Here is a 12,800-nt window from a genome sequence, read left to right on the forward strand (position 1 = left end):
ACAAATCAAATATTTATAACCCAGGCTGGCCTCAAGCTCACAGAGGGACTTGAATATCTTGATCCTCCTGCGTCTTCCTCCCCAGTGCTGGAATTATAAGCAAGTGCTATCAGGCCAGGTTTTGCATACCAGGGATCAAACTCAGGGCTTTATGAATGCCAGGCAAGCACGCCACCAACTGAGCTACATCCCCAGTACGTTTCCCTTTTCAATTTATTTTTTGAAAACTTGTGTGTATATATGTGTGTGTCATGAGTGTTTGTAGACCAGGTGAGTGCAGGTGCCTGGGGAGAACAATGGAGGCCATGGGATAGATGCCCTGGAACTGGACTTAGAGGTAGTTTTGAGCTGCCATGTGGGTGCTGGGAAAAAAACCCAGATCCTCTGCAAGAGCCATCTCTCCAGCACCTTTTTCAATTAAAAATATTTATTTATGTATTTATGAATGTATGTATGTATTTATTCTTTTTGAGACAGAGTCTTGTATAGTCCAGGATGATCTCAAAACTCACTACTTAGCAAGGATGACCTTGAATCCCTGATCCTCTTTGCCACACCTCCCAAGTGTTAGGATCACAGGCGTGTGCCACCATACCTGGCCATCCACTTTTTAAAAGAATCTGTTCAATCTAAAATCGTCTTGTTTCATATCACGTAAATAAGCTGAAAGGTCAGGGCACTGCATTTTCACTGCTCAGCTAAAACTGAGAATTATCACACCATTCCTATTTCGCGCTGCCATTAGGAAATTAAGGCCCCTTTGAACCTCACACAGACTTTTTTCCGAACTGTCAAATTCAAACGCAAGTGTGCCTTTGTCCAGATACCTAAGCCGCGGCGGACTAGCCCACGGGGGCTGTGCACGCTGGGAGTTGTAGTTCGCCTCTCTCCCTGCGAGCAGGGTCTCAGTCACAGGAGCGCCTCCAGCGGCGAGCACATTTGGTGGCGCCGGGTGCGCGCCGAAAGCAGGAGCGTCTCCTAGCAACGGGGGAGCGGAAACGTCACCGAGGCGTGTTCTCAACGCTGAGGCCAGGTGGAACCGCCAGTGCACCTTCCAGCCGCTGCGTCGGACCTCCTCCGCCGCCGTGCGCTGCAGTTCCTGCCCCGGCTGGTCCCGAGCTACCTCCCGCGAGTCTTCGCCACTGCGGCCCGCCGGCCTGGGCTTTGGCCACGGTGGGACGATGCTGGAGTCTATTCGCGTGACGGGTGAGTGCAGACAAGGCCCGCCCCGGTGGCGCGGCTGCAGCGAGTGGAAACCGTTGGGGTCGGGACTTGGAGGACCGAGAGGTAGCAGTCGCGTGTGCGCGCGGCGCGGCACCCCAAGCCCTGCAGAGAGATGGGAGCGCTGTCCCTTTCTGTTGTCAGTCACTAGCCACGGGTACTAGCTGTGCAGTCTAGAGAGTGTAGTCTAGAGTACAGTCTGATTTCAGAGCATTTTAGTGTGCAGTGAGGTGTTCTGTTTTCTAGAATGTTCACAAAAAAGTCAGCTAAGGAAACATTTCAGTGTATGTTTTGTATGCTTTTATTCTAAAACATCTTGAATTGATGTTATTAATAAGAATGGGTGTTTAGATCCAAGGTTGGAAAGTTTGTCTTTCACTTTTAAGTAGCTGTTCATATTAGCTATATTTAAATCTTTAATAATATTATACAGTTCCTGGGCCGTTTCCCCTGCGTTTGATTCTGCATGAAAACATTTCTTCAGGACAGGTACCAAAACAACAGAGTTAAGGGAAATAGCTAATTCCCAAACTAGAGTAAAAAAAATAAGTCTAGAACTTTTAGCTTCAGGGTCTTGCAGTACCTAGAAGACAAGTTTTCTGAATTAGTTGTTTTGAGACAGGAGCTGACCACCTTACCCAGACTGGCCTTGAACTCATGATCTTTCTGCCTCAGTCTCCCAAGTGCTGAGATTATGGACATCACTGGCTAAGACTTTTTTTTTTTTAAATTAGCATGCAAAATAATAGGTTTCATTATGGTACTTTGAAACTCATATATGTATGTTGCAGCAGTATTTTTTAAATTGAAAAACTAAATTATTTTTCAGTGAAAATATTTCTGATCTTAATTTCTTATACTATGTGCAGAAGTGATTTTTGTGCAAACCTGGTAACCTATAGTTTACCATGTTATGTTGACAGGAAACTTAGTTATAAAAGCCAAGATCTTAGAGGCCACTTAAATTGGCAGTAGGCTTTTTACAATTGTGATTTGACGTAGATATCACTTTTGTCTCTAGTATTTTTTTTTTTTTTTTTTTTTTTTGGTTTTTTTCGAGACAGGGTTTCTCTGTGTAGCTTTGCACCTTTCCTGGAACTCTCTAGGTAGCCCAGGCTGGCCTCGAACTCACAGAGATCCACCTGGCTGTGCCTCCCGAGTGCTGGGATTAAAGGCGTGTGCACCACCACCTCCCGGCTGTCGCTACTATTTTTAAACATTGTTACAAAGGGGTTTCATATTTATCATCATCATCGTTGTCGTCGTTTTAGACAAACTCTCCTGTAGTCTAGGGTTTTTTTTTTTTCTGAAATATCAATCAATTAGTGAATGGGACAGGCAAACCCTCTATGAAGAGATCGTAGCTGAAAACACACCTGGACTATCCTGACTCTCCCTCACTTGGCTTGGTGTCTCAGGAGCTCATTTTCTTCCTGTTAGCAGAAAAACCTGATTGTGGTAAGAGTGCTGATGAAAATGCATTCCTTCTTTTTTTAAGCTTTGAAATAGCAGTAAATTTGCCAGGCTGGTGGCATAGGTCTGTAATCCCAGCTACTCGGGAAGCTGAGGCAGAAAGATGGCAAGTTCAAGGTCTTCCTGGGCAATTTATTGAGAGCCTATCCTAAAATAAATGTAAAGGAACTGGGGAGCTGTGGAGAGAGTGCTTACCTAGCATGCAAGAAGCCCTGCTTCCGTACCAAGTACCATGTCAACTGGGCGTGTTAGTGCACACTTAGGACCCTGGCACTCAGGAGGTAGGAGGATCAGAAGTTCAAGCAGGAAAAAAAAAAAGCTGTAAATATAAAGTGCACATTATGTTTCAAAACTGAAGTGCAGTTATTTGTGCAGTCACTTTATACCCACGATGTACTGTGATCTAAATATGACGTCCTAGTGAAACTGCTGCTTAGAGAGTGAGGTGACACAGGCCCCGGGGGGGCTGTAGAAAACACTGTATGTTGTGTGGAAATGGTATCAACTCAGAAACGGCTTCTCTGCCTTCTTTCCTCTCTCCCCTCCTCTCTCCATTGCTCCTTTGTCTTGTTCTCTCCTGTTTTTCTACATAGCACAGAGTGGCCTCTTGTCTTAGTCTCCTGAGTGCTGGGATCAGAGTTTGCAACACCACACCTAGCTCCCCTCTTAGAACCTTTCCTTCTTCCTTCTCTTTCCTCCTTTTAGACACACTGCCCCACTTCGTAGTCCGGACTGGTGCAGGACTCGCAGTATCCTGTCCCCAGGATCTTGTGAGGAACCACACCTAGCTGTTTCATTGTCTTACACTTCCTGGGATGGTATTCTTTTCCATCAAGCCTCAGGCAACCAGCTAAAATGGTGGAGTGCACCTGTAACCTCAGGATTTGGAAGATCAGGAGTTCAAGGTTATCCTTGAACACAGTGAGTTTGAGGCCAGCCTGGGATATGTGAGACCCTGGCTCAAAAAACAAAACCAAACCCTCAGTAGCCTGGCATGGTGGTTCACACCTATAATCCCCAGTATTTGGTATTACATTTCAGTAGCTTTTTTTTTTTTTTCTTCAGTTTTTGTTTTGAGCCCAGGTCTCAGTTTGTAGCCGTCTGGCCTGGAACTCTCTAGTAGACCAGTTAGCCTCAAAATCAAGAGATCCACCTGCCTTAGCCTCCAGAGTGCTGGGATTAAAGGACTTCACCGTAATGCCTGGTTTCCTTTCAGTTTTCAGAGGCAGTCTCACTGTGTAGGCCATATTGGCCTCAAATTGGAGCTCCTCCTGCCTCTGCCTCCCAAGTGCTAGGGTTACCATTCTGAACCACTATACGAAATGTGTACTTCCTAGTCCCAGTTGAGACTACCTCAGTATTACCCTGTTAATAATAATCCTCAAGTATTTGTTTTTTCTCTTTACGTGTGTGTGTGTGTGTGTGTGTGTGTGTGTGTGTGTGTGTGTGTGTGTAAGGGATTCAGGAGGGTGAGCATGCCGTACCATGTCTGACCTCCACATGGCGGTCAGCATGATTTTCAGGGTTTAGTTCTCTCCTCCTACTTGGTGAGTTCTGGTGATGGAACTCAGGTTGTCGGATTTGACGACAGCCCCTTTACCCCCTGAGCCATCTTACCAACCCTAATAAGAGCCTTCTAACATGAGACTTGTTTTTTTGTTGCTTCTACAGTTAGAAATCTGTGATGATGGTGGTGGTAGTGAAAGAGAGCATTGACCGTAACTTAACAACAGAAACAAATTTTTCCCTAGCTTTAGGAGAAAAACCTGTCCACAGCTTTGCAGTTCAAGTCCGATCCCTCCCTACAGCCTCATCACCGCCGGCATCCCCCTGAGTCTCCCCGCTCCTGTCATGTGTCAGTCGGTCTCCCAGCTCATTATTTTCTCCCTAGACACCTCTTCTCTCAGGATGTTTGGGTAATAGCTGCTCATTCTTCATTTCAAAGAGCATTTCCTTTCAGACTCTCCTGACACCTTGAAGTCATCTTGTTGAAGTAGCTGCCATGGTTGAAGTTTCACATTTGGTGTATTGATGGCCTTTCCCAGGAACAAAACTATGAAGTTTGCAGTGTCGGCCTGCTCACAGCTGGTTTTGTTCACCTCCCTGCATATGGAGGGAGATGGAAAGGTAGCCTAGGGAAGGAAAGACTTGAGAAGAGAGAAAGAGTGGAGAATTTGGTTGCTTGAATTTTGTTTTCTGTTTTCTTTCTTTGTGCAGGGGCAAGGGAGTGTTGTGTTTTAGATAGGTTCTCATTCTAGCCCGGATTGGCTTGGAACTCACTGTGTAACCTGGGCTGGCCTCCTTTCTCAGTGTCCCGTAAATGCTGGGATTACAAGCATAAGCCACAGAAGCCTAGGTTAGTTTTGCTGCTTCTGAACTAAATACAAATGTAATCAGTACTGGCTTCCTTTATCCAACATTATCTGATGTTCCTTAACGTTGTCACTTGTAACCTGTCTTGTTTTCATTGCAGACTACTCCAGTATTCTAATAAATTAATACTGTTGATAGATATCATTTGAGCTTAAGTGGTGAAATACCTGGTAACATTAAAGTGCTTATCTTTGGACATTATGGGGTTTTCGTTTTGCTCTGTTTTACACCTGTGTTTGCAATATTAACCCAACTTGTCAGGTTTTATAAGTATTAGTGAATCATGAAACTTTCATTGGCCTGGGAGTGTGTGTAGCTAACTGTGTGACGTATGTAGACCCTAGGCTCAAAAGCCAGTCATAGGCAGATCTCTTGAGTTCTAGGCCAGCCTGGTCTACGTAGAGAGTTCAGGCCAGCCAGGGTGACACAGTGAGGTAGTGTATTAAAAAAGGTGGGGCAGCAGTTAAGAGTGCTTGTTGCTTTTTAGAGGATCAGAGTTCCAGCACCCCTGTACCAATGGCTACCAATAACTCTGGCTCTGAGAGAGCCCACCATCTCTTCCGGCATCTGAGGCACCTGTACACAAGTGGCATGTATTCATTCAAGCACACACGGAAAGTCACGTTAAAAACAAAACAACAAAATGCTGAGCCAAAAGCAGGAAAAGGAGGAAGAGAGACCCAGAACAGACAAACACAAAGTGCTGTTTTGTAGGCCAGAGTTGTTGACTGGTATTTTTCCACCAGGTGTTGCTTTCGCTGGTCTCTCTTCCAGCCAGGACCTTATCATTCTTCTGAAACCTAACCATTCTCAGTAGTGAAATACTCATTTATTGAGTGGTGGCCCTTTTCCCTCCTGCTTTTAGATAAGGAACAAGAGCCCCTGATGGGTTTAATGATTGGGCTGATATTACAGAGAGTCATTGAAAAGCTGGGGATAAAGCCAGGAATCAGGGTGTCCTTTTCTCATGTTCTAGATAGATATGAAGCTTTTGTCGTGTTGGAAAATTCAGTGTATTTACCAGAGTACTAATGCTGAGAAGTCATTTTAATGCACTACTACTTCTACTTTAAAATGTTCAATTAGCCTAGACTGGTTTGTATATTCGTGGGATGTTTCATAATGTATTGGTGTTGTATTAGACCCTCCTCACCTTCTCATCCCTCTCCCACTCCATTGCTTTCCTCCTTCCAGCTAGTTCCCCTTCACTTCATGTTTTGTTGGCCTGTGGAGGGAAACTTACAGGGATATGGGTGAGGGGCAGTTGACAGAAACATGGGCACTTCACCAGTGACCACTAATGAAAAGTTCCCTCCCTCCTCCAGTAGCCACTGGCTGGCTTGATCTTGTGTAGGTCTTGTGAGGCAACTAGAGCTACTCTGAGTTCATGGGTGCAGCAGTCCTCCTGTGACCAAAAGACCCTAGTTCACAGCAGCCCTCCCTGTTTTCTGTCTCTTAGAACCTTTCCACCTTCTTTTCTGTAGTATTCCTGAGCCCTGGAAGTAGGGGAGCTGATTATTCCACAATCACATCTAGTTGTGAGTCTCTGTGTTAGATGACGTACGTCTACTGCAGTAAGAGCTGAGAACTGTACTATAGTATAAGGATAAGTATTTATTAGGCAGTTCCATGCTATGTCCATTTAGCAAAGTAACAGTAGTAGGTTCTTCCCAAGGGCATTCGACCTCCTCAGTCACAGGTTCTTGGCCAGCTTTGCAGTCCCTCCAGGTTTTTAATGAAAGATTTGTGATTGGCTGAAGTGCTCTGGATGTAGGGGACAACTTGTGGGAGTCATTCTGTCTCTTTACCATGTGGGTTCCAGGAATCAAGCTCAGGTTGACAGAATTGATGGCAAGTACCTTTGCCCACTAAGCATCTTGATGGCCCTTACAATTTTTGTTTTTTGAAACACAGTTCTAGTTCTGTAGCTCTGGCTCACTTTTAACTATGACAATACTTCTGCCTCAGCCTCTCAAGTACTAGGATTAAATGTGTGAGCCATCACAAACAACTCAGGCTCTGTACTATTTAATACAGCTGAAATAGGATTAGTGTGACTGGGAAATAAATTCTACACATCTTAGATGAGTTTCATGCAGGACTACCATGTGGCTCACTTTGCTGGATGCTGTAGACTATCCAGCATTTGGCAGGATTGGCCTCACCATACGTTCTGGAAGACTCTAGAACAGATGGAAGGAGGCCTCCAGTAGATCATTAACAAGTGAACTGAAATGCCAGGATTCCTGGGGAGAGGGGTTCTGTCAGGCACCCCTCTGTTCCTTCCTACTCCTCCATGAAGATTTTGGCAGGATTGTTGTTTTTAATAGAATATCTTTTGTTTATTCTCTGCAGTTCCACACATGGTAACAACCATATGCACTTGATTATATGCACTTCCAGCTTCTCCCTCCTCCTCCTCCTCCTCCTCCTCCCAGGCAACCCGGCAAGGAGTGAGTGGGCTAAATAAAGATGTTTTGATACAGGCTTAAAAACAAGGGTAAGATATGCACTCAGAAGGAAGAAAGACACACCCAAGAAAGCATTGGTATAGCTTCTCAAAGCAGAGTCATGGGATGGAAGACGTACCCAAGTGTGGGTGGGTGTGGACTCCTCAAGGGAGGGGTGAGAGCTTTAGTTTTTGAGTATTTTGTTTTGTTTTTGTTTTTTGTGGTCCAAGCTGGTCTCAAATATTGTGTAGGTTTTAAGATAACCTTGAACTAATGATCCTCCTGCCTCCACCTCCTTCCCAAGTGTGCTACAACATTGTTAGTGATGCTGGGGGACCGAATCCAGAGCTTCATCCTCGCTACGTAAGGTAGGCTACATCTGCAGGCTCTGAGCTTTTTAAAGAGCCCTCTGGAGTATAGTAAGGCTTGTTTATAAACAGATCCTCACTGTATGGTCTTGGCTGGCCTGGACTCACTATGTAGACTAGGCTGGTCTTGAATTTACAGAGATCTACCTGCCTCTGCTTCTGCTTGGATTAAAGGTGTGTGCCACTATACCCACCCTTTTGAAACAGAAAAAAAAAAAAACTAATTTGGAGGTCCCTGGTACTTTATGACTAAATAAAATAAATCAATGAGATTAGTCCTGGGTCTTAAGTGTACTATAAAATTTCAAAATGTAAGCCCAGCACTGGGGAACTGAGGTGGGAGAATGCCAGCCTGGGCTGCATAATGAGTTCCAGGCAAGTCTGGCTTCCTCAGAGTGAGACCCTGTCTCAAAAAATAAAATAATAAAAATCAGCACAACATATAGGCTGTAAACTATAAAAATGGGAATTCTTCAGAGTAATTTTGCCACCATTCTGATTTCTGCTTGTAACATGCCAGGAGCCTGCCCCCAAGTGATAAACATAACATCTCTCTTTGGGTTTCTATGTGTAGCCTTGGCCTGGAACTCACTCTGTAGACCAGGCTGGCCTGGAACTCACAGAGATCTGCCTAACTCTGCCTCCCAAGTGCTGGGATTAATGGCGTGGGCCACCACCTCCCTGCCCATAGCACCTTATTTAACCATGTGTTGTGCTGTATTATTAAAAGGCTTCATAGGAATAGCCTGTTTTCAGAGTCAGAGTCAGTTGTAGGAGGGGGCTGTAACTGAGTGCTAGAGTGCTTCTCTAGAACGTAGAATCCGTGGCCTCCATCCCTAGCACTAGTGGGAACGCAGGCTGTGCACGGGACCAGTCTAAGTATGCATTTATATAGATGTTTAAAGATATGTGCCCAATATACCGTTCATTTGTGGAATAGAGAGATATAAATCTCTTGTACCTCATGTTATCTTAGAGCTCTCTGTGTAGATAAGGATGATCTTGGACTCTTGATCTTCCCGCTTTTATCTGTGAAATGCTGGAATTCCACATGTGAGCTATCATGACCAGCTAACAGCTTCAAAACTAGTACATGAGCAGTGGTCTAGACAACTCTTAACTGTTGAAAGCATTTGTGAGACTTAAGTACAGTCTTAAACTTGACATTTAAAATACTGATACTTTTGTAATAGTGATTTTTTTTCTTTTTTGGCAACAGCATCTCATGTAGCCCAGGCTGGCCTGAAAGTATGCAGCTAAGGATAACCTTGAAATTCTGATCCTCCTGCTTCTACCTTTCAAGTTTGGGAATTACAGGCATGTGCTACCACCACCTCCCCCCAAAATTATTGTTGTTGTTGTTTTCCATGCTGGAGAAATAGCAAACATTCTATCACCAAGGTACATCCCAGGCTCTCAACCAATTACTAATAGTGACTAATCTTACTAAAATATGCTTAAATACATATATATCATCAGTTGATTTTTTTTCTTTTAAACAGGATTTCACTGTGTATCCCTGGCTGACCTGGAACCCACTGTAGACTAGGCTGTTTCAAACTCATACAAATCTACTGCCTCTGCTTCCCAGGCTGAGATTAAAGGTTTGTGCCACTGCACCTAGCTGATTATCTCTTGAATCTTAAAAATGTTTTGTTTTTTCAGATAGAAAAGCACTGTTGTGTAGATGGACTTTTCTTTTTGGGCCACCAGCTCACTAAAAATGACACGGAGGCTTATTAATTATGAAATCTCGGCCTTAGCTTAGGCTTGTTTCTAACTAGCTCTTATAAGTTAAGTTAACCCATATTTTTAATCTACGTTCTTCCACATGCTCATTACCTCATCTCTAATATGTCCATCTTGGTTATTTTGAGTCTGGCTGGTGACTCTGCTCTTCTTCCTCCCAGCATCCTCTCTGCCCTGAAAATCCTGCCTAGCTATTGGCCATTCAGCTCCTTATTAAACCAATCCAAGTGACACATCTTCACAGTGTACAAAAAGATTATTCCACAACACAGTTGTGTTTGTATTTGGGGGGTTTTGTTCTTTCGGGGTGGGTGTTTGTTTAGTTTTAATTTTTTGTCTCTGTAGCCCTGGCTTTCATGGTACTTGATTGACTGATCTTGAGCTCAGAGATCCTCCTGCCACTGCCTCCCAAGTGCTAGGATCAAAGGTGTCACCAGCACTCCCAGCTACAGTTTGTTTTTAAGATAAATAAGGTCTTGCTACGTAACCCTGGGCTGCTACTCACTTGTTAGTCCAGGCTGGCCCCAGACCCCAGACAGTCCTCTTGAGTTAGTCTCCTGAGTTCTGAGATTGCCACAGCCTGCACTCTGCTGTTACTGGTGGTTCTCTTTGTATTTAGTTCCAAATGTCAAGATTGTATTAACCTTGAAAGTGTCTTGGATGGTGCTTTGATATTATTATAAAATGTGTCCTTGTGAAGTTCACAGTAGTGAGGTGTTTAGAGTATTCTTGTACATTATTTCATGTCTTATTAGACTTTGACCACATGGATAGCTTGAAGCTGAACAATTTGATATAATATTTATGTATCATAGTAATATGACCTTTTAATATTTTAAATAGCTTTTCTAAAGATATTTGCAAGTTATAAACAGAACCTTCAGGATACTTTCCATTTAATAAGCAATTTGCTTCACCTGGTATCTCTGTTGTTTCTTTGTTTTGATTTTGTTTATATCACAGAAAAGCTTCACTGGCCTGAGCATGAACTTGCTAAGAAGTCTGTTCTAAATGCAGAGAAGGTGTTGATCATTGACAGCAAAAGAAGCTTTTCGAGTTTGTCCTCTGGAGTGCTCAAGGACACTTTCACAACTGGAACCAGTAGTTACAATGTTCTACTACAGAGCAAAGAGGAGAGAAAGCACCATTCACAAAAGCAATTTCCCTCTGCCTTCTCCAAAAGACGTAGAAAGCCCAGCAAATCTCCTAGTTCCTCTCATAGCAAAGATCCTCACAGGATGACAGCCCTGGTGCCTGTGACGAGCAGTGGTACTTGGTTCTGCCTGGACAGGCAGTCTGCTGTTTTTGTCACTAGTTCAGTACCAAGTCCTGTCAAGTTTACCCGTGATATCTCTGTTACAGGGAACGGCCTAACACTGCCACCTAAACCGAAAAGCAAGGCCAACCGCCACAGCCTCACCTCTCTTCCAAAGTCAAAGCAGCAACCTCAGCTGTGCAGAAGCTTTGAGAAGGGAGACGACCTTTCTGGGAAGAAATTCTGTATACTGACCGCAATAAAGCCGACCAACCTGGAGAAAGAAAAGCTGAGGTTCTTCAAGTCAGATTATACTTACAACCCTCAGTTTGAGTATGCCAACCCCACTCTGCCAGGTGTGTTAGCCAAATACAGCAACGCCTCTGACCGATTTCTTAAGCAGGTAAAATGCCACTTCTCTAGTAGTATATCCTCATTATGTAGCTGAAGCAATTATCTAACATTTTATAAGCAAAAAGAGATAGCTTATACCCCTGTGATCAACTCCCACCAAGGGGTAGCTATGCGGTAAGAAGTTTGCAAGTGAGTGCTTTTGCTCACCTCTATGAGAACATGTTGCACTAACCAAAATCCACAAAGACTCTACACTGTGTGCTCTGACTGGAAGACACCACACCTGGGAACCACTTGTGATTCTATGCTTTGGTTTAGAAGTTATGAACTTGTGGCTCATTAGCTAGCCCACAGATGAGGGTTAGGTAGACTGCACTGTTTCCCCCTTGGGGTATAGGAGATCAAACCCAGGTCTTGAACATGCTAGGCAATTGTTCTACACCAACATCCCTTCACGAACGTACTGGAGACAACCTCTAGTAACCCAGGCTAACCTCAGATTTACAGCATGGCTGAAGAGATCCTGGAACTCCAGATCTTCCTGCTTCTGCCTCCTAAGTGCTGGCATTGGGCTGGTGAGGTGGCTCAGCAGGTAAAGGTGCCTGCCACCAAGTCTAACACCCTCAAATCAGTTGAACCCCAAGAAACACAAAGTTAGGGAGGAGAGACCTGACTTCTGCAAACCGTCCTCCAACTCCACATGCACGTGTGTGTCACCCCCACATACAATATTATTAGAAATAAATAAGGAGTGTGCATACACTTGTGCATATACATAGCTTGTAAAGCTTTTAAAATTCCTCAAGTGATTTAAAATATGCTTGGCATTTTCCTTGGGAGAAGAACTTTCTCTCCTGCCTTTGTGTTTTTCAGTGAGCACTCACCTTTTTTTTTGTTGTGCAGACAGGGTTCCAAATGACCCCGCCTGGTCCAGAGTTCCTGTGGAGGGACAATGACCTTGACCTTCTAGTTGTCCGTCTGCTTACTTTATGAGTGCTGGGGCTCAGACTCTGGGCTTCGAGCATCCCAGGCCTGCTTTGCTTTTTTAGTTGGCAGTCACTCTTATGCCCCTCCCTTTTTTGTAGATTGTGTTATTGGGTAGACTTTCATAAATTTAAATTTTATAATTGTAAAAATACCACTTATTTACCTCCCCTCAGTGCTGAAAATGTCGACTGAGATTTACTGACCAGTATTCTTTAATATGAAGCCCAGTATACAGCATCCCGTGCATTGGGAAGGAAAGCACCATGTCCCATCAGAATGAATTCTCTGTCACTTCTCTGGAAGGTAGTTGACACTGGTTGCCTGTAGCTCACTTCCATCTGCAGGCAACTAAACACGCTTGAACTGCCCTACGTTTCTAAAAAGCACCACTAGTCCTAGCTGGCTTGTACCTTAAATGCCACAAGCGGGGACATGTTCTCAATCGATTCCAGATTTGCTCTCTAAGGCACTTAATCAAATGAAAGAAAAAATCACAGAATGTGGAAAAATGTGCTTGAAATCCTCTTCAGGATCCGAGTGAGTTATAATATGACGTCACACATCTTCCCC

The 12,800-nt window shown here is 44.0% G+C and overlaps 1 protein-coding gene across 6 annotated transcripts in view; it reads left to right on the top strand.

The window, feature by feature from the left end:
• The window catches only part of Matcap2 (microtubule associated tyrosine carboxypeptidase 2), a 49,272-nt gene that overhangs the window by 15,497 nt on the left and 20,975 nt on the right, over positions 1-12,800 (top strand). Inside the window, exons 1-3 of one of the 6 annotated variants that reach the window (XM_052754810.1) lie at positions 376-1,206; positions 10,598-10,903; positions 10,997-11,292. In XM_052754810.1, the coding sequence (XP_052610770.1) occupies positions 1,182-1,206; positions 10,598-10,903; positions 10,997-11,292 (627 nt within the window). In that variant the 5' untranslated portion in view covers positions 376-1,181. Of the gene's footprint in view, positions 1-367; positions 1,207-10,597; positions 11,293-12,800 lie in introns of those variants that run through there. The other 5 variants (XM_052754816.1, XM_052754805.1, XM_052754823.1 and 2 more) reach the window with 5 other exon arrangements.

This window comes from Peromyscus californicus, unplaced genomic scaffold (assembly GCF_007827085.1).
Source record: "Peromyscus californicus insignis strain IS unplaced genomic scaffold, ASM782708v3 Scaffold_11__1_contigs__length_118956290, whole genome shotgun sequence".
Classification (NCBI taxonomy): Eukaryota; Metazoa; Chordata; class Mammalia; order Rodentia; family Cricetidae; genus Peromyscus; species Peromyscus californicus.